A 20,921-nucleotide genomic window follows, 5' to 3' on the forward strand; every position below is an offset into this window, starting at 1 on the left:
TGTCTCTCTGCTAAATACTGAATCAGAAAATCCGTGTGTAGTTTAAATTATCCAGTTAGGAAAATATTTAGATTATCTATTACTTTTCATATATTTTTAAGATTAAGTAACCTCTTAAATCTTTAAACAAACCAGTTGTTGGTGGAACATGCCTGTAATCCCAGCACTGGGGAGGCAGAGGAAGGTAGATCTTTGTGAGTTCATGGCCAGCCTGGTCTAGAGAGTGAATTTCAAGTCAGTCTGGACTGTATAGTGAGATACTTTCTAAAAAAATTTTTCAAAAGTAGTTAGGAACATATCTAACCAAATGATTCAAAGACTATTACAATAAAATTCTCTACAGTAAAACGTCTACATATAGGCAAAGGAAATTACAGAAGATACTAGACAATGGAAATATTATGCATGGTCCTGGATAGGCAAAATTAATAGTGTGAAAATGTTTGTACTACCACAATTAATATACAGAATTAATGCAATACCTATAAAAATTCCCATGTCATATGTCATAGGCTTAGAAAAAATACATGAATTTATATGAAACCACAAAAGACCAAATGGCCAAATCCGTCCTAAGGAGTAAGACAATGCTGAAGGTATTATAGTACTTGACCTCAAATTATACTATAGAGCCATAGTGACAGAGACAGCCTGCGACTGGCGCAAAAACAGACAGGAAGACCAAAAGCACAGGTAGGAACCAGCCCCAGGTATCAACAGATGGGACTGCATGAAAATACAAAGTCTCTACCCAGCAGAGGAACAACCATCATGGCCAGTTACACTTCAGACAACAACTGATATGCAGAATTAATAAAGAATTACAGATAAAAATTAATGTTTTATATTAAAGCTGATTATCTAAAAAAACCAAAAGAACAAAACAAGAAACAAAATAAAAACAAACAAACAAATAAACAAACAAAGAATTACAGAAATTAAATGCCAAGGGAATAAAACTGTCAATCAGCACATAGGAAACAAACTAACAGGCAGTTACTAAAGCAGGAGACTGTCCCTCATCAAACACTCTTTACAAAGATGTCTTTCCGTTTTGCCTGACATTCAACAGTAAGGTTCTGCTTGGCTTCATTTACTCAGTCCCATATTGTGTATCTTGGTATTAGTAGTAGTAGCCATTTGTGGGTGGGTGTGTCTGTATGTGTGGGTTTGGGGGAGTACATGCCATGGCATGTGTGTGGAAGTCAGACAACAACTCTGTGCAATCAGTTTTCTCCTATCCAGGGATAGGATTCTGGCCATCAGGCCAGTGTTAAACACCTTTACCATCTGAGCCATCACTGGCCCTGCTGATCAGTTGGACAGTTTACCGTGTCTTTTGCTTTTAGAATGAAAACAACAATGACTTTGTTCACATATGAAGGCGCTTGTTAGATTCCTAGAAATACTAAGCCTATTTCTTACCATATTTAGAAGCTTATGTCAGCCTCCACAGCAGCTTGCTTCTGTCTTGATAACATTTCTTATCTACTCTCAGCTTAGCTTAGTTTACCTTAGTGTAGTTTAGCTTAATTAAGCTTATCCAGAGAAGCTAGTCTTTAGGTTGGAATCTGTCCTTTAACGTTCTAAGTATAGATGCCAGTGCTGTTGGAGATTTTCCCTTTTCTAATACAGCTACTCACTTTACAGATGGTGCCACAAGAGATGAGATTTTAATAGTCACACAGAGTCACCAAGGATAGAGGTGATGGTAGAGCTGAGCCTCTGACTCCAGATAAAGGCAAACAGCCTTTATTGATAGAGTGCATCAATAGGACACAGCAAACAAAGGGAGAAAGAACATGCAACAAGAGTGAATGTCCTCTGTGTGTGTGTGTGTGTATGTGTGTATTAAGACAGGCTCTTGCTAGATGTAGTTCAAGGTGATCTAGAACTTGTGGCAAGATACTCGCCCAACAAAGACACTCAAGCATGCAGCACAGTTGGGACTTGGAATTTAAGCCACCAAATCCTGTTGCCAAGTCCTGTTTTCCCCACCAGAGTCAAGAACAGGGGTCATATCACCTACCAATTGATCTATACATAGGATACAAACTCCCATTTTCCTATGTACAGACCTGTGATGTTGCTTTTTTCACGGTGTCAATCTTGAAATAGAAAGGATGGTCATTCTCTGTATTTAGCTGTGCAATGGAATGACCAAGCACCTCCTTCAGCTCTGGGCTGTCTACAGGTATGTCCCTGGGGCAGCCAGGGCAAGGCTTGGGAAGCGCTTCTACCAAATCATCTCCTGAGAAGAAATCAGATTTAAAGTCAGTAGGTACACCCAAAGTGTAGTCTGGCTTCTCTCCTGTCACACACAACTTCTGCATTCTCATTTATACAGGGTGTGAGGTAAGCAGAACAGGATTAAGGGAATACTGGTCCTGAGACAGTCCACTTCTCCTTGTTCTTTGGGAGATCAGATGTTTAGGGAAGCGTGTTTGCCCATGTTCACCCATATGCTATAATTGCTTGTATTTTTACACACTGATACAGGGCATTATATGTCCCAAGCCAGCCTTGAATTCTCCATGTAGATGTTGACCTAAAACTTCTGATCCCCTGCTTTTCAGTGTCCTGACTGGCACAGTTACAGGTATGCGACCACACCCAGTTTAAAATTTCCCATTTTTTATATAAACTATAGAGAAATATTTAACTTTGAGGAAAGTGATTATGAACATAAAGGAATGATTGTCCAATGGCTAGCTTAGAGTCCCCAAACAGACACAGTGCAGCTTAGTAAGAAGGAGGCCCTGCCACGTCCTCTGTCTCCATGTGGGCTTTCTCACCTGGATGAAGGTCACAGCTCTGCGTGAAGTCCTCAATTTTGTTATCAGTATCCAGGAAAGCATTACCTCTACACTCACCACCATCCTGGTGGTTCAAAGTTATAAACATAAATCATTGTAAAAGCAAACAACTAGCAAAAGTAAAAGACAGTCTACTTTACAAATCATTGCATCAGGAAAAGGAAGAAAGAGGAATAAAAGCTGAAAGCAAAGGAGAAAATGAGAAACACAGATAGCCATGCTATCCATGCTAAGGCAGAAACACAGAGGGGAAGGAAATTGGATTGTCCACTGCACAGGGAATGACTAAATAATTGGGTTACTCGTGTGTGTGTGTGTGTGTGTGTGTGTGTGTGTGTGTGTGTGTGTGTGTGTATACATGTACACGTACACAAGTGCAGGTGCCCATGGAAGCTAAAACAGGGTGTTGAATCTCTTAAAGCTGGAGTTACAGGAGGTTGTGAGCTTCCAGATTTGGGATGTAGGTGCTGGAAGCCAAACTCAAGTCCTCGGAAGGAGCAGGGCTTCCCTATACAAGCCAACTCTCCAGACACTCCACCGTACTTTATGAGACAGGATCTCTCATTAAACCCTGAGCTCACTAATTCCAGTAGGCCACTGTCAAGTGAGCCCAGGAGTCTTGTCTCTGTCTCCCTGATGCTAGGATTCTAGATGTCTACATGGGAGAGAGAGAGAGATCCAAAGACAAGTCCTTTACTGACTGAGATATCTCTTCCCTGGCTTCAACTTTTGCTTTGTGTTGTTTTAGAGGCAGCTGAGCATATGGTCTTCACAGGTATCTGCACAGGTGAGCACACACACACACATACATACTTGCACATACCACACACACAAAGAATGGGCAAAGAATATATACTTACTCATCCATAAATTCAACCCATAAACTTCTATACTTATAAAAATATTTCAACAAAATAAACACATTAAATTATTAAGAAACTAAAATATATTTAGCTATATAAAATACTGAATTTTAATGCAATAGAATTTAAATTGTTTATTTAAGCAAACAACTAATGAATAAATGACATTTAAAAGATTTTAATAACTATGTTTATCATTTGTAAATTTGAGACCCTATTCTGAAGGAAAAAAAATGTTTGCTAGGGAGGATTGCTTTAGGGGCATCACTAGGAAAGAAGTCTCTTGGTGCTGTGGAGGCTCAAAGACCCAAGGTAAGGGAATGCTAAGTTGCTAAGACAGGAGTGGGTGGGCAGGTGGGGGAGCAACCTCATACAGGCAGGGGGTGGGGGATGGGATGGGGAACTTGTGGAGAGGAAACTGGAAAGGGGGATAACATTGAAATGTAAATAATTAAAATATCCAACAAAAATGAAAAAAAATTGTGTGCTAAGTTATTAATTATCAAAAAAACCAATAAACCAAGGTATCCAAAGGTAGGGGTGCTGTGGTAATCTGTGGTGTCCTTGCTGGAATATTTTTACAGAGTCATTATTAAAGTTTACTAAGATTTCTAATGACTAGGAAAAATTCTTAGGTGAATAAAAAGTAGAGCATGAAAAATAATCAAAGGACTGGAGAACTGGCTCAGAGATTCAGAGCAGTGACTGTTCTTACCGAGGTCTGTGGTTTGATTCTCAGCACCCCACAGCAACTCACAACCACCTACAACTTCAGTGCAAGGGATCTGATGCCCTTCCCAGCCTCTGTGGACATTGCATGTACAAAGTCCAGAGATCATATACGTAGGCAAAAAGCCCATATACATGAAATAAGTAAATGTAAAAAAAATTAAATAAGATAATCACAACTTTCAAAAGAAAAATCACTGAAAAATTCCAACAACACTTCTTTGGATAAACATGAAGGGAAGATGCACGAATCCCTCTGGGGGATTAGAACCATTCTGCTTGCATTTGCATTGCCTGATGGCTGGTGGTCCTGTGGATCTCCTCATGTGCTAATTGGCTACCTGAAAATCTGGAGCTGTCTGTTCAATCCTTTGCCCATTTTAGAAGTGGTCTGTCTTTCGGTGTCGGGTTCTGGAATTGAACATGATCTTCACATTAAGCCCTTAAAGGGCAGATGATTCACAAATATTTCCTTTCATTTTGGGTCTTTCTTGGTAGGGTCTTTTATGACTCTTTCTACAGCTATAAGTCCATGCATGATTAAGTAGGATATCTGAGAAGTATTAAAGAAATCCCAAAAGGTATGCAAAATCAAAAAAACAACACCCAGAACTCTTCCTGAAGGTTAACAGTGTTCTGAATTATAACACATTTATTTTCTATCACTTTTATATTTATATTACTTGACATTGTATATTTGCCTGACTCTGTATACACAGTTTCCCTGCCTTCCTTCCTTTTTTAAAAATTTAAATCTAAAATAAATTTTGAGACAGCATTGTCTCCCTATGCATCCCTAGAAGGCCTAGAACTCGGTTTGTAGAGCAGACTGCTCTTGAACTCATTGACATCTGCTGCTTTTGCAGTACTGGTAAAGGTGTGTGTCACCACACCCAGCCTCCTGTTTCCTCCCCATCTTCCTTCATTTATTTAGGTCGTTTTGGTTTTTTTTCTGAAACAGCAGCTTTTCAAACCAATGAAGGCCTCAAACCCACTGAGCAGTTAAAGATGATCTTGAACGCCTAATCCTCCTTTTTTCATTGCTCCTGTGAGTAGAATTTGTGTCCTAATTTTTTTTATTGTCCTTAACCTATTACAATGCTTTGCTAATGTCACAAGAGGTTCAGGAAGCAGTATTCATAATCTATGAACTGCTGTATCTTGCATAACCATTTCCTAAGGATGCATATAACATTTGTCTGCAATGCTTTACCGTGAAAATTAGCAAAGTGTGGTCTAAAAAAGTGATTTCCCACTTTTCCCTCATGACATAAAACTGTCAAAGCAGAGATACTAGATTAAAGAAACATCTACAATAATATTCCAGGAAGGTTACTTCCTTGGTCTCCTTGGCATTCATTGGCCACAGAACAGCCACTGACATCTCTTCAATGACAAGATGTCATGCACAGCAGGAGAGGATTCCCAGGATGCATTTATTAGATGACAGGAGAAGAGGGAGGGTGAGGAAGCACCACAGGGGAGTTTGCAGGAAGAAGCTGGGACACAGAGGACCCTATGTGAACATGGAGCACACATGGAGGAGGAGGAGGCCAGGAGACTGACAACCCATCACCATGACAAATCCCATACCTAATCTCTGACAGGATGGAGATATGTAGTGTGACACACTTGGATGCCTTGGCCAGCAACTTAGGTCCTAAGATTCTGGGGTGGACCTGAGTGTGAACTATTAAGTGACATCTTGGTGTCAAGTGACGGAGTTAGACAGTCCTGGAACAATGTCAGCAAACTGTGAAAGACAATCATTAAATGTCTGCTACTTACACCATTGGGAAGTGCCACACAGTCTCCACGGAGGGAAGGAAAACGCTCCTTTGAACAATTTGTTTGCACAATTGTGTAGATAATGTCAAAATTCAGGCCACCCACCACCTAAAATGAGTTAGATTGAATGAGTACTTGAACCACAGGTTGAACATTACTCACAGTGAACAAAAAATATAAATGTATTTAAACATTGAATTGGATACAAGTGTTCAAGAAGTACAAACCTTCATTATTACTGGGCAATAGCATCACTGAGCAAGTGTTGAGTATTGTGACAGACACACGTACACACACACGTACACACACAGAGACACATACAACTACTCCATGACACTTCAAAGTAACTGCTAATGTAAAGTTATATGCATATATACTATAAGTGCATATAATATATATCTTTAATATCATATAAGATATACATGAATGCAAGTGGGTAAAATACACAACACACAAAGGAGCAAGTTGAAGTAAAAAAAAAAAAAAATAGACACTTAGTCTAAATTGAGGAATTCTTAAGAAACTGAAATTCAGAAAACCTGGCCTGACCAGGGTCACAAGTCCCTTCCAGTCGGTGCCAGCACCGGGTCACCTTGGGCACGGAGTCAGCAGATACCCCCAAGGTCCCCAGAAGACTCTCCACTCGATCTTAGGACCTCTGGTGAGTGGAACACAACTTCTGCCAGGAGGCAGGTTCAAACACCAGATATCTGAGCATGTTCCCTGCAAGAGGAGAGCTTGCTTGCAAAGAGTGCTCTGACCACTGAAACTCAGAAGAGAGCTAGTCTCCCAGGTCTGCTGACAGAGGCTAACAGGATCACGAGAGGAACAAGCTCTAACCAGAGACAACTATAACAACTAACTCCAGAGAATACCAGATGGTGAAGGGCAAACGTAGGAATCTTACTAACAGAAACCAAGACCACTCACCATCATCAGAAGGCAGCACTCTCACCTTGCCAAGTCCTGGGCACCCCAACACATCTGAAAAGCTAGACCCGGATTTCAAAGCATATCTCATGATGATGGTAGAGGACATCAAGAAGGACTTTAATAACTTACTTAAAGAAATACAGGAGAACACTGCTAAAGAGTTACAAGTCCTTAAAGAAAAACAGGAAAACACATCCAAACAGGTGATGGAAATGAACAAAACCATACTAGACTTAAAAAGGGAAGTAGACACAATAAAGAAAACCCAAAGTGAGGGAACACTGGAGATAGAAACCCTAGGAAATAAATCTGGAACCATAGATGCCAGCATCAGCAACAAAATACAAGAGATGGAAGAGAGAATCTCAGGTGCAGAAGACTCCATAGAGAACATCGGCACAACAATCAAAGAAAATGCAAAATGCAAAAAGATCCTAACTCAAAACATCCAGGAAATCCAGGACACAATGAGAAGACCAAACCTATGGATAATAGGAGTAGATAAGAATGAAGATTTTCAACTTAAAGGGCCAGCAAATATCTTCAACAAAATAATAGAAGAAACTTCCCAAACCTAAAGAAAGAGATGTCCATGAACATACAAGAAGCCTACAGAACTCCAAATAGACTGGACCAGAAAAGAAATTCCTCCCAACACATAATAATCAAAACAACAAATGCACTTAATAAAGATAGAATATTAAAAGCAGTAAGGGAAAAAGGTCAAGTAACATATAAAGGCAGGCCTATCAGATTTACACCAGACTTTTCACCAGAAACTATGAAAGCCAGAAGATCCTAGACAGATATTATACAGACACTAAGAGAACATAAATGCCAGCCAAGGCTACTATACCCAGCCAAACTCTCAATTACCATAGATGGAGAAACCAAAGTATTCCATGACAAAACCAAATTCACACATTATCTTTCCACGAATCCAGCCCTTCAAAGGATATTAACAGAAAAAAACCAATACAAGGAAGGAAACCACGCCCTAGAAAAAGCAAGAAAGTAATCCTTCAACAAACCAAAAAGAAGACAGCCACAAAAACAGAATGCCAACTCTAACAACAAAAATAATAGGAAGCAACAATTACTTTTCCTTAATATCTCTTAATATCAATGGATTCAATTCCCCAATAAAAAGACATAGATTAACAGACTGGCTACACAAACAGGACCCAACATTTTGCTGCTTACAGAAAACCCATCTCAGGGAAAAAGACAGACATTACCTCAGAATGAAAGGCTGGAAAACAATTTTCCAAGCAAATGGTCTGAAGAAACACGCTGGAGTAGCCATTCTAATATCTAATAAAAATCATTTGATCATCTCAGTTAAGCATGGCCTTATTAAACTTAATTAATAGGGGGGGAGGGAGGTTGGAGACAGTACTGTTAGAAGGTCAAGCCCTTCACAGCCCCCCACCCTAAAAAAGCCAATTGGCCTTGTACTAAGGAGCCGGTCATACCCCTTCTCCCTGTTCCCCGCCTGTCATCCAAAAATGCGGAGGAATACCCACTCAGTGTTATTCATAATTAAGTACATTTCAAATTCTTACAGTCAACCTTCTCCAGGGATCCAATGCCCTACTGAAAATTCAACTAGGAAGTTACCTATTCAGTACTAATTAGCATTATAAAGTCAGAGCCTACAGTCCAGGGCTATTCTGTTAGTTGTTTACTAGGACAGAAAGGACAGTCTTATCCAGACACGGTTTACCATAAGAAAAGTTAGAAAATTCCACAGAGACAGGTTTTTTCTTTAACCCTAAAAATTCAGGCAAAACTATTGAGCATAGATAAATTTTATGCTTCAGGCCAGCCTTTTCTTTTTTTTTTTTTAATTTTAATTTTAATTTTATTAACAACAGGGAGGAGATGTACTCTCCCCTCCCCCAGCCTGAAACCTGCTTGCTCAGAGGTAGAGCTTGCCGCTCAATTGTTCTGCCACACCCACTGCTGGAGCCTGCCTCTTTCCTGTTCCGGAGCCATCACGAGTTCACCTAAAACCTTACTCCTAGATTATTTGGCAGGAATCGGGCCCCTACCCCTTCCTTCATAAAGGAGTGTCAAAATAGTAAAATTGAACCTTTAGCAGAGCCTTGTCTTGGTTCCTTCCTTATCTCTTGCAGCCTAGCCCTTCTTCTCTTCCAGGTTTCCAAAATGCCTTTCCAGTCTAGAACCCAAACATGTGGTCGGCTGGCTGGACACAACAATTTCCAACCCAAAGTTATCAAAAAAGACAAGGAGGGATATTTCATACTCATCAAAGGTAAAATCTTCCAAGAGGAACTCTCAATTCTGAATATCTATGCTCCAAATGCAAGGGTAGCCACATTCATTAAAGAAACTTTAGTAAAGCTCAAAGCACACATTGCACCTCACACAATTATAATGGGAGACTTCAACACACTACTTTCATCAATGGACAGATCACAGGGACACAGTGAAACTAACAGAAGTTATGAAACAAATGGATTTAACAGATATCTACAGAACATTTTATCCTAAAACAAAAGGATATACCTTCTTCTCAGCACCTCATGGTACCTTCTCCAAAATTGACCATATAATTGGTCACAAAACAGGCCTCAATATATACAAAAATATTGAAATTGTCCCATGCATCCTAACAGATCACCATGGACTAAGGCTGATCTTCAATAACAACATAAATAATAGAAAGCCAACATTCATGTGGAAACTGAACAACACTCTTCTCAATGATACCTTGGTCAAGGAAAGAATAAAGAAAGAAATTAAAGACTTTTTAGAGTTTAATGAAAATGAAGCCACAACATAACCAAACTTATGGGACACAAGGAAAGCATTTCTAAGAGGGAAACTCATAGCTCTGAGTGCCTCCAAAAAGAAACTAGAGAGAGCACACACTAGCAGCTTGACAACACACCTAAAAGCTTTAGAACAAAAGGAAGCAAATTCACCCAAGAGGAGTAGACTGCAGGAAATAATCAAACTCAGGGGCAAAATCAACCAAGTGGAAACAAGAAGAACTATTCAAAGAATCAACCAAATGAGGAGCTGATTCTTTGAGAAAATCAACAAGATAGAAAAACCCTTAGCCAGACTCACTAGAGGGCACAGGGACAGCATCCTAATTAACAAAATCAGAAATGAAAAGGGAGACATAACAACAGATCCTGAAGAAATCCAAAACACCATCAGATCCTTCTACAAAAGGCTATACTGAACAAAACTGGAAACCTGGATGAAATGGACAAATTTCTAGACAGATATTAGGTACCAAAGTAAAATAAGGATCAGGTTAATGATCTAAACAGTCCTATATCCCCTAAAGAAATAGAAGCAGTCATTAATAGTCTCCCAACCAAGAAAAGCCCAGGACCAGATGGGTTTAGTGCAGAGTTCTATCAGACCTTCAAAAAAGACCTAATTCCAGTTCTTCACAAACTATTCCACAAAATAGAAGCAAAAGGTACTCTACCCAATTCATTCTATGAAGCCACAATTACTCTGATACCTAAACCACAGAAAGATCCAACAAAGAGAACTTCAGACCAATTTCCCTTATGAATATTGATGCAAAAATACTCAATAAAATTCTCGCTAACCGAATCCAAGAACACATTAAAACAATCATCCATCTTGACCAAGTAGGTTTTATTCCAGGGATGCAGGGATGGTTTAATATACAGAAATCCATCAACGTAATCCATTATATAAACAAACTCAATGACAAAAACCCCAATATCATCTCATTAGATGGGGAGAAAACATTTGACAAGATCCAACACCCATTCATGATAAAAGTCTTGGAAAGATCAGGAATTCAATGCCTATACCTAAACATGATAAAAGCAATCTACAGCAAACCAGTAGCCAACATCAAAGTAAATGGTGAGAAGCTGGAAGCAATCCCACTAAAATCAGGGACTAGAAAAGGCTGCCCACTTTCTCCCTACCTATTCAACATAGTACTTGAAGTCCTAGCCAGAGCAATTCGACAACAAAAGGAGATCAAGGGAATACAAATTGGAAAAGATGAAGTCAAAATATCACTTTTTGATGATATGTTAGTATATATAAGTGACCCTAAAAATTCCACCAGAGAACTCCTAGACCTGATAAACAGCTTCAGTGAAGTATCTGGATATAAAATTAACTCAAACAAGTCAATGGCCTTTCTCTACACAAAGAATAAACAGGCTGAGAAAGAAATTAGGAAAACAACACCCTTCTCAATAGTCACAAATAATATAAAATACCTTGGTGTGACTCTAACTAAGGAAGTGAAATATCTGTATGATAAGAACTTCAAGTCTCTGAAGAAAGAAATTAAAGAAGATCTCAGAAGATGGAAAGATCTCCCCTGTTCATGGATTGGCAGGATCAACATTGTAAAAATGGCTATCTTGCCAAAAGCAATCTACAGATTCAATGTAATCCCCATCAAAATTCCAACTCAATTCTTCAATGAATTAGAAAGAGCAATCTGCAAATTCATCTGGAATAACAAAAAACTTAGGAGAGCAAAAACTCTTCTCAAGGATAAAAGAACCTCTGGTGGAATCACCATGCCTGACCTAAAGCTTTACTATAGAGCAATTGTGATAAAAACTGCATGGTACTGATATAGTGACAGACAAGTAGACCAATGGAATAGAATTGAAGACCCAGAAATGAACCCACACACCTATGGTCACTTGATCTTTGACAAGGGAGCTAAAGCCATCCAGTGGAAGAAAGACAGCATTTTCAACAAATAGTGCTGGCACAACTGGTGGTTATCATGGTCAATGTGAATTGACCCATTCCTATCTCCTTATACTAAGGTCAAATCTAAGTGGATCAAGGAACTCCACATAAAACCAGAGACACTGAAACTTATAGAGGAGAAAGTGAGGGACAACCTCAAAGATATGGGCACAGGAGAAAAATTCCTGAATAGAACAGCAATTGCTTGTGCTGTAAGATTGAGAATTAACAAATGGGACCTCATGAAACTGCAAAGCTTCTGCAAGGCAAAAGACACCGTCAATAAGACAAAAAGGCCACCAACAGATTGGGAAAGTATCTTTACCTATCCTAAATCAGATAGGGGACTAATATCCAATATATATAAAAAACTCAAGAAGGTGGACTCCAGAAAATCAAATAACCCCATTAAAAAATGGGGCTCAGAGCTAAACAAAGAATTCTCACCTGAGGAATACCGAATGGCTGAGAAGCACCTGAAAAAAAATGTTCAGCATCCTTAATCATCAGGGAAATGCAAATCAAAACAACCCTGAGATTCCATCTCACACCAGTCAGAATGGCTAAGATCAAAAATTCAGGTGACAGCAGATTCTGGCAAAGATGTGGAGAAAGAGGAATATTCCTCCATTGTTGGTGGGATTGCAAGCTTGTACAACCACTCTGGAAATCAGTCTGGCGGTTCCTCAGAAAATTGGACATACTACCGGAGGATCCTGCAATACCACTACTGGACATATATCCAGAATCTGTTCCAACTAGTAAGAAAGACATATGCTCCACTATGCTCATAGCAGCCTTATTTATAATAGCCAGAAGCTGGAAAGAACCCAGATGCCTCTCAACAGAGGAATGGATACAGAAAATATGGTACATTTACAGAATGGAGTACTACTCAGCTATTAATAAGAATGAATTTATGAAATTTCTAGGCAAATGGATGGACCTGGAGGGCATCATCCTGAGTGAGATAACCCAATCCAAAAGTACTCACATGATATGTACTCACTGATAAGTGGATATTAGCCCAGAAACTTAGTATAGTGAGATATAAGATACAATTTGCAAAACACATGAAACTGAAGAAGAACGAAGACCAAAGTGTGGACACTTTGCGCCTTCTTAGAACTGGGAACAAAACACCCATGGAAGGAGTTACAGACACAAAGTTTAGAACTGAGACAAAAGGATGGACCATCTAGAGACTGCCATACTTGGGGATCCATCCCATAATCAGCCTCCAAACAATGACACCATTACAAACACTAGCAAGATTTTGCTGAAAGGACCCTGATACAGCTGTCTCTGATGAAACTATGCTGGGGCCTAGCAAACACAGAAGCTATTGGATGGATCACAGGGCCCCCAATGGAGGAGCTAGAGAAAGTACCCAAGGAGCTAAACGGGTCTGCAACCCTATAGGTGGAATGACAATATAAACTAACCAGTAACCCCCCCCCCCCCCCCAGAGCTCGTGTCTCTAGCTGCATATGTATCAGAAAATGGCCTAGTCGGCCATCATTGGAAAGAAAGGCCCATTGGTCTTGCAAACTTTATATGCCTCAGTACAGGGGAACGCCAGGGCCAAGAAGTGGGAGTGGGTGGGTAGGGGAGTGGGAGGGAGGGTATGGGGGACTTTTGGGATAGCATTGGAAATGTAAATGAGGAAAATACCTAATAAAAAAATTAAAAAAAAAAGAAAGAAACTGAAATTCAAAGGACCAGAAGAGCTCTCAGAAAAGCTGTGATAAAAGAGCCAATAAAAGATCTAATTCCAAGCTAGGCCTAGTGGTCAAGCCTTTAATCCCAGCATCAGAAGCAGAAGTAGGAAGATCTCGGATTGATTGAGGCTACCCTTGTTTACAGAGTGAGGTGCAAGGCAGCCAGGACTGTGTAGAGACTTTGCCTCAAACAAACAAAAAGAACAAAGAAAGAAATGGTCAGATTACTAGATATTTCCACTGAACACCACCAGGAGGAAGTGGGCTGAATAATTTAGGGCATACCTAGAAAGTCGTGTCCACCTTTCTATGAAAAATTTAATATTTTGGTGCCATTTTTAATTAATGACAGGAAGATTAAAAATATAGATTTGGTAAAACCTTAAAGCCAGAATGACACACATTTTTCAGTTTCTGAGAAGAAACCATGCACTGCGGAGGGAATGGGTGTGTGAGAGTTCCTTTCCTTTAGTGCATTGCACAACTCACCTGGACCCCTGAGAAGCTCCTTGCCTTAAGAGTTATTCTCATGGAAACACGGGGCACTCTAGGACGATGCCAGCATGTGCCAGGCAGGTTCCTCCTGCCAATGGTTCATTTTAGGTGACAAAATGCCAATCTAACAGATTTTTAAGCACATCACATGCCTTGAACAATGAAAAACAAACCTGTCCTTGGGCACTTTTTACTTCTCTGAGAGCAAAGAGGTGGCTGTGACCTGTGTTGTTGTTGAAATATTCGATGGCGTGTTTCAAAACAGGCTCCAGGTCTGGATTATCTGCCGATATGGGATGCACACAACTCGCACAGTGGTACTCCTCTGTCACTATGGGGCCCTTACCTTGACAAAGAACAGACAGAGAGACAGCATTAATAAATGAAAAAGCATCTCATATTCATGGTCCTAAACCCATGAGACCATTTAGAAAGATCCTGAAAACCTGACTTTCTGTAATTCATGTATGAGTTAAAGATAATGAGAATTTAGGCCCCCTGTGCAGTCAAAAGCAAAGATGGAGATTGTTGAGAACGGTTATTTTATGCTCTTCTATTGATTTCATGTTTTGACAGGGTCTCAGATATTCAAGGTTGGTCTGGAAGTGTCTACGCTGCTATGGTTGGCTTCAAGTGTCTGATCTCCTTCCTCTGCTTTTCTCCAGAGGCTTCTATGGCTGCTGTATGAACTGATGGGGATTGAAGCCAGGCCTTCAGGCATACTAGCTTCTCAGAACAGGGTTCAGGAAGGAAGTTGTGTGAGGAGTGCTTGTGAGAACGCTCCAAGAATACAAGACGGGAGTCTTGTGACCTCAGTTTCTTTTCTTTTTTTTTTAATTTATTAGGTATTTTCTTTATTTACATTTCCAATGCTATCCCAAGAGTCCCCCATATCCTCTCCCCCACCCCTCCCCACCCACTCCTACTTCTTGGCCCTGGCGTTCCCCTGTACTGAGGCATATAAAGTTTGCAAGACCAATGGGCCTCTCTTTCCAATGATGGCCGACTAGGCCATCTTCTGATACATATGCAGCTAGAGACACAAGCTCCGGGGGGTACTGGTTAGTTCATATTGTTGTCCCACCTATAGGGTTGCAGACCCCTTTAGCTCCTTGGGTACTTTCTCTAGCTCCTCCATTGGGGGCCCTGTGATTCATCCAGTAGCTTACTGTGAGCATCCACTTCTGTGTTTGCTAGGCACCAGCATAGTCTCACAAGAGACAGCTATATCAGGGTCCTTTCAGAAAAATCTTGCTAGTGTATGCAATGGTGTCATTGTTTGGAGGCTGATTATGGGATGGATCCCCAAGTATGGCAGTCTCTAGATGGTCCATCCTTTTGTCTCAGTTCCAAACTTTGTGTCTGTAACTCCTTCCATGGGTGTTTTGTTCCCAATTCTAAGAAGGGGCAAAATGTCTACACTTTGGTCTTTGTTCTTCTTGAGTTTCATGTGTTTTTCAAATTGTATCTTGTATCTTGAGTATTCTACATTTCTGGGCTAATATTCACTTATCAATGAATACATATCATGTGAGTTCTTTTGTGATTGGGTTACCTCACTCAGGATGATGCCCTCCAGGTCCATCCATTTGCCTAGGAATTTCATAAATTCATTCTTTTTTTCTTCTTTTTATATCCACTAACATTTTAATGTGAAATTAGATGTCACCTTTTGTTTGATCCCCGACCCCAGTTATTCCTCCCTCCCTGCCCAGCCCGCAAAGATAAAGGAGTGGCGTGTCGGCATGTCACAGGGTGCTTCGTTGTTCAAATTTGTTTCCTTTTATTTCCAACTTTTTGGGGGTACCTTAAATTGTAACTTCCAAGTACCTGCTTCTACTAGGGGAGGCAAGCTGATTTTAACTGTTAGTTTTAAGTAGTTCTTCATCAGCATGCAAAACAAGGCCCCATAACGTGGGAAATTTATATAAAAACCTTTGATAAAAAGCCACCTTACTGCTGCAGCCTCCCACTCTTAGGTGTCCTTTGCTGTGGACCTGGGATTTTCCTCCTCCTTATCATTCCCTAGGCACTGTTTAAGTGGTTCTTGTTTTGGTACAATTCCCCATAATATTCCAGAAAGTACTGTTCTGTGAGTAATGGAATAGTTTTTGCTTCTTCACATCCAGTGCAGAGCTGTAATTGGAGACAGATTTCCACCCACAAAGGCTCCAGATGTTAAAACATTTCCCAACATCGACTTAGTACAGTGATGGCAACACCTCCCTCCTGCCACTCCCAGTAGAGTTGGGATTGTACTGTATTCCCTACTGGTTTACCCTTCCCCCCTGTAAAGGGTAACATTTTCCCTGGGTGCAGAGGCTCCCATAGTCTCCAAGACTGACGGACCCCTAGTTTTGGGACTGCAGCTTAAGTGTATTAGACTAAACACCATAAAAAGCTGCAAGACGTTCTTTTAAGGGAAGAGGAAACTGGTCAGAGAATCGCCTCCAATTTTCATCCCCAACTTGGTTTTTAAATCCATGAAGGATCTTACAGAACATGTCTCTGAGATCACCTTTTGGGTTAATCCATGATGCAACAGCATCACAAAAAAATATAAAATCTTGGATTACGCCACTGGGATTCACACTGATCATGGTACAAATCCCCCGGAATGCTGAATCTTTTTCTTCATTGTCTCTTATGTTTCTCAGAGAGGTACACCAGGGTCTTATAAACTGCTGTAGCATGGGGGCCACCTCTTGAGGACAAACTTAACCAAGACGACCAATTGTTATTGCTGTGTTCTCCAACAGCGTCTTTGGGGTGTTGGGTCTGTTAATGATTTCCAGAAGCTGGTGCAACACCATAGGGATGTAGGGCTGCATCTCTATACCCATTTGAATTGATATTTCCCCAATCGCCCAGGTGGCATTGTTGCAGACTGAAATAAACTCTGGATTTAGATTGGTTCCCAATATTGGCATGAAATCAGCTATACAAGGCTTAACATGCTGGAAGCACGCTTTAGTCAGGTCACCTAGCAACGCAAAAGAACTCTGCCGAACCTCTGGCATTTTATCCTGCATGCACCGATACATCAGCGTTAGGATGTTACTGCGGGCCACCAGCTGCGCAATGTTGCCTCCCAGGCCCTCAGCCAGGCCACTGAGTAAGTCAAGAGCCACAATCATAAAACCTTTATCTGGAGCTTCATACTGTTCTGGTTGAGCATTGTTTAGCATGGCTTGTGCTAGAGTCTTCTGAACTAGGTTTACGCAACGCTGATCTACAGGTTCACAATGTGGACGGAAGCCAGACTGCAAGGCTGTGGCAACAGACGAGAGACACTCAAGCAAAGGGAAAAGATCCTTGTCTTCATCCTTCAGCATGTTCCATTTCTGGATCAAAGGAGGCATTAGCATCTGAATATATTCTGGCTTGTTTAAATGCTGTCCCACTGAATCTGCCAGCGTCCCTAGGGCGTCGTACAGAATGAGCAGGTTCTTATGCTGGTATTTACTGAAGGCGAAGACGAGGGTATCGAGTATATAAGCAAGGTAAGGGACGAGCTCTGTACAAGCCTCCTCTTCTAATGTAGCGAAGGCACTGCAAGCAGCTTCTTGTCTTCTCTTGTTGCTATCCAGGATACACTTCAGCAGTTCTGTCATTAATGGCTTCAGGTACGTATCTGGTGGCTGGCTGACTACCCAGTGTGCATAGCGGCTGAGAGTCCAGCAGGTGATGGAACGTACAAGAGCCTTTTTATCAGAAAGGCACTGAATAAGGTGAGGAATGAGCTCGGGCAGGTATGGAATCATGCCTTGCATACAACCTTCAGCAATTGCTCCTAAAACCAAGATGCCAGATTCTTTCACAACCCATTCATGATGGAAAAGCAATTCTTTCAAAAGTGGCAAAATGTGCGGCAAAAGCTCATCACGATAAACATTTGCGAGAACATCGAGAGAGCAGCAGCAGAACATTTTCTCAGGTTCCAGTCAGAAATCGTGTCATCATCATCATCTTCTTCCTCCTCAATCCCATCCTCCTCATGCTGCTGAGCCACTGTCCTCGAGCGATGAAACCGTGGCCGTATATCCTGCTCACTATCCGGGATGGTCTCTTCCTCAACATCACCCTTAAGCAGGATAATATCTATATCTGAGTACTTCATGCCATTCACTAACACAGGAATCAACTTTGGTAGATGCCTTACAAGTACATCTTTGCATATTGGCTGTTCAGCCAAAGTCAGCCAGAATTCACAGGCCTCCAGAGCTACATTCTCATCTTGGTCTTGGGTTCTCTGCAGCATGTACTCGACTATGTTGTGCATATGAGGAAGCAGGCGGTCCATCCGGGCTTCAAGCAACATCACAAGCGCCCGGCACACGTTCTTCCGCACCTCTGCTTCCTCGTCGCCAGCCAGTGCAAAGAGGTTCTCAATGAAGGAATCCATGTGCAGCATGAGCGCCTGGGTCCGGCTGATGATGAACTGATTGACACATGCAACAGCACGAGACCTTATTTTGGGACTCCTGTGCTTGAAAAACTGTAAAAACTTGGGGATCATGATGTTGAGAGGGCGATCTAAGACATCACTGTCTAAAATCTCTGCAGAGTCCTCACATATCTTCTGAAGGGCACCGAAGGCTCCCTCACAAGTGTTGTAGTCTTCGGAATCCAGCAGGCTACAGAGGTTTGGTAAGAGATCAGGCCAATTCTGCAGCTCTCCCTTGGAGGCTATGGTTGTAATTAAAATACCGACAGTGGCTCTGATCAACGGAGAGGAGTCCCCAATGTTATTTAGACATTCACTCTTTTTTTTTTTTTAAAGATTTATTTATTTATTATATGTAAGTACACTGTAGCTGTCTTCAGACATTCCAGAAGAGGGAGTCAGATCTTGTTACAGATGGCTGTGAGCCACCATGTGGTTGCTGGGATTTGAACTCTGGACCTTCGGAAGAACAGTCGGGTGCTCTTACCCACTGAGCCATCTCACCAGCCCTAGACATTCACTCTTGATGAAGTCTGTCACACCATTTGGGAAGTTCTGAAAATGAGCTTTCACATTGTTCTTCAAGATCAGACCGCTCAATGACCGTGTGGGCTCATCTTCAGATTTTAATTTTGTAAGAACAAAAATCAAGTAGTTGTTAAAATCTGGATATTGATTGAGTTGTTCCAGTTTTTGTTGCACGGTCCTCTGGATGGTGGTGTCTGGGGACTGGGACTCCTTGAGCAGCTGCAGGATCTGCTGAAGCCCTGCTCATCAGGTTTCCAATCATACTCCATCTTGGTTTGCCGGTCCCACACCATCCCAGAGGCCTCTGGCGCTCAGGCCTTTCTGCCAAAGTGGCACTGCCTCCCGTCCTGGGCCTGAAATGGCTGCGGAACAAAGAGAATCTGGGCTCCAGTGAGCGCCGGTTCCATTGGGGGGGCGGGGGGGGGGGGGAGGCAGAGCCCAGCGCTGGAATCTGTTTTCACCAAGCGGGGTCCGGGGTCGACGTCTCGGCCCGTGCCTGCCTCACACCCCCTCGCGCCCGCTGCAGCCCCCACAAGCCAGCCTGGGGCTCAGTCGCGACCTCCGCTCAAATTCATTCTTTTTAATAGCTGAGTAGTACTCCATTGTGTAAATGTACCACATTTTCTGTATCCATTTCTCTGTTGAGGGACATCTGGGTTCTTTCTGGCTTCTGGCTATTATAAATAAGGCTGCTATGAGCATAGTGGAGCATGTGTCCTTCTTACCAGTTGGAACATCTTCTGGATATATGCCCAGGAGATCCTCCTGTAGTAAGTACTATGTCCACTTTTCTGAGGAACCGCCAGACTGATTTCCAGAGTGGTTGTACAAGCTTGCAATCCCACCAACAATGGAGGAGTATTCCTCTTTCTCCACATCCTTGCCAGCATCTGCTGTTACCTGAATTTTTTGATCTGTGACCTCAGTTTCTTGACAGCACCGATTATTCCAAGAATAAGGGTCCATGCTCCTCCCAGATGTATGACAGGAATGAGTTTACTTCAGATTGTTCAATATTGTTTGCTGCTGTTATTCAATTTAATCTTTAACCTCTCCTTCATATGACTGTACGGAAGAACATTATTTTGTCATGTGTGGCTTATCCCTGTGATTGTATACAGCTTGACCTCATGAGAATCCTACTGAGCTGACCTTTCTGAACCCTCACAGCAAATATTATCTGAAGCTCTGAATAAAGTTGGTTATTTCTCGAGACTGTAGTGTGCCTCAGTTATCAGCTCCATTCCCACACCCTTTAGAGTGGTGAGTTTAGCTGAGCTACATCAATAGGTGCCTGTTTTAATATATCTTCATGGCCACGGTAATACACTAACTCACCATTTTATAAAATGGAGCACATTGCAGATACATTATTTCTTTCAAGGTTAAAGAAAACTCCCTGACACCTAACTATCTGATAAAGTCAGTCGAATCCTGTGGCTCCTGGAGAAGAGCCCTCCCCCTGAATAGGATTGTCTTTCCATTGTTTATGTCACACAGTTTTTTTGTTATACTTGCTAAGCTTTACATTCAGTGTTTGTCATCTAAAAGAAATCATTGTGAGGTGATGTGCTGACCAGAAAGTATTCCTCTTTGTTTTCATATGAGTAGAACACAAGGCAAGAGGCTTTCTCATTAGTCAGCCCAAGAGGAGCCTTTCCTAGCCATCTGCCCTTGCTATTCCCTTGCAGGTGCTGTGCTAGGTTCTAGGGAGACATTAAGTGTCACATCTGTGAGGCAATGACAGTTAGGTACAAAGGACAGAGTGTAGACAGATAATTTCATGGGGTGGGCAAGAGCTAGGAAAGACAGGAGGCCAGAATGTGGTGAGGGGGACATCTATGGAAAAGATGAGCAT

At 41.5% G+C, this 20,921-nt stretch overlaps 1 protein-coding gene and 1 pseudogene across 4 annotated transcripts in view; both read right to left on the reverse strand.

Annotated features, from left to right (window-relative positions):
* Kng2 (kininogen 2) overlaps positions 1-20,921 on the reverse strand; it is a 43,250-nt gene that overhangs the window by 11,884 nt on the left and 10,445 nt on the right. For all 4 annotated transcript variants that reach the window (NM_001102409.1, NM_001102410.1, NM_201375.2 and 1 more), the window contains exons 4-7: positions 14,262-14,434; positions 6,197-6,304; positions 2,796-2,880; positions 2,079-2,251 (exon numbers count right to left, since the gene is read on the reverse strand). In NM_001102409.1, the coding sequence (NP_001095879.1) occupies positions 2,079-2,251; positions 2,796-2,880; positions 6,197-6,304; positions 14,262-14,434 (539 nt within the window). The remainder of the gene's footprint in view (positions 1-2,078; positions 2,252-2,795; positions 2,881-6,196; positions 6,305-14,261; positions 14,435-20,921) is intronic.
* Gm6493 (predicted gene 6493) lies at positions 16,476-19,332 on the reverse strand (annotated as a pseudogene).

This window comes from Mus musculus, chromosome 16 (assembly GCF_000001635.26).
Source record: "Mus musculus strain C57BL/6J chromosome 16, GRCm38.p6 C57BL/6J".
Taxonomy (NCBI): Eukaryota; Metazoa; Chordata; class Mammalia; order Rodentia; family Muridae; genus Mus; species Mus musculus.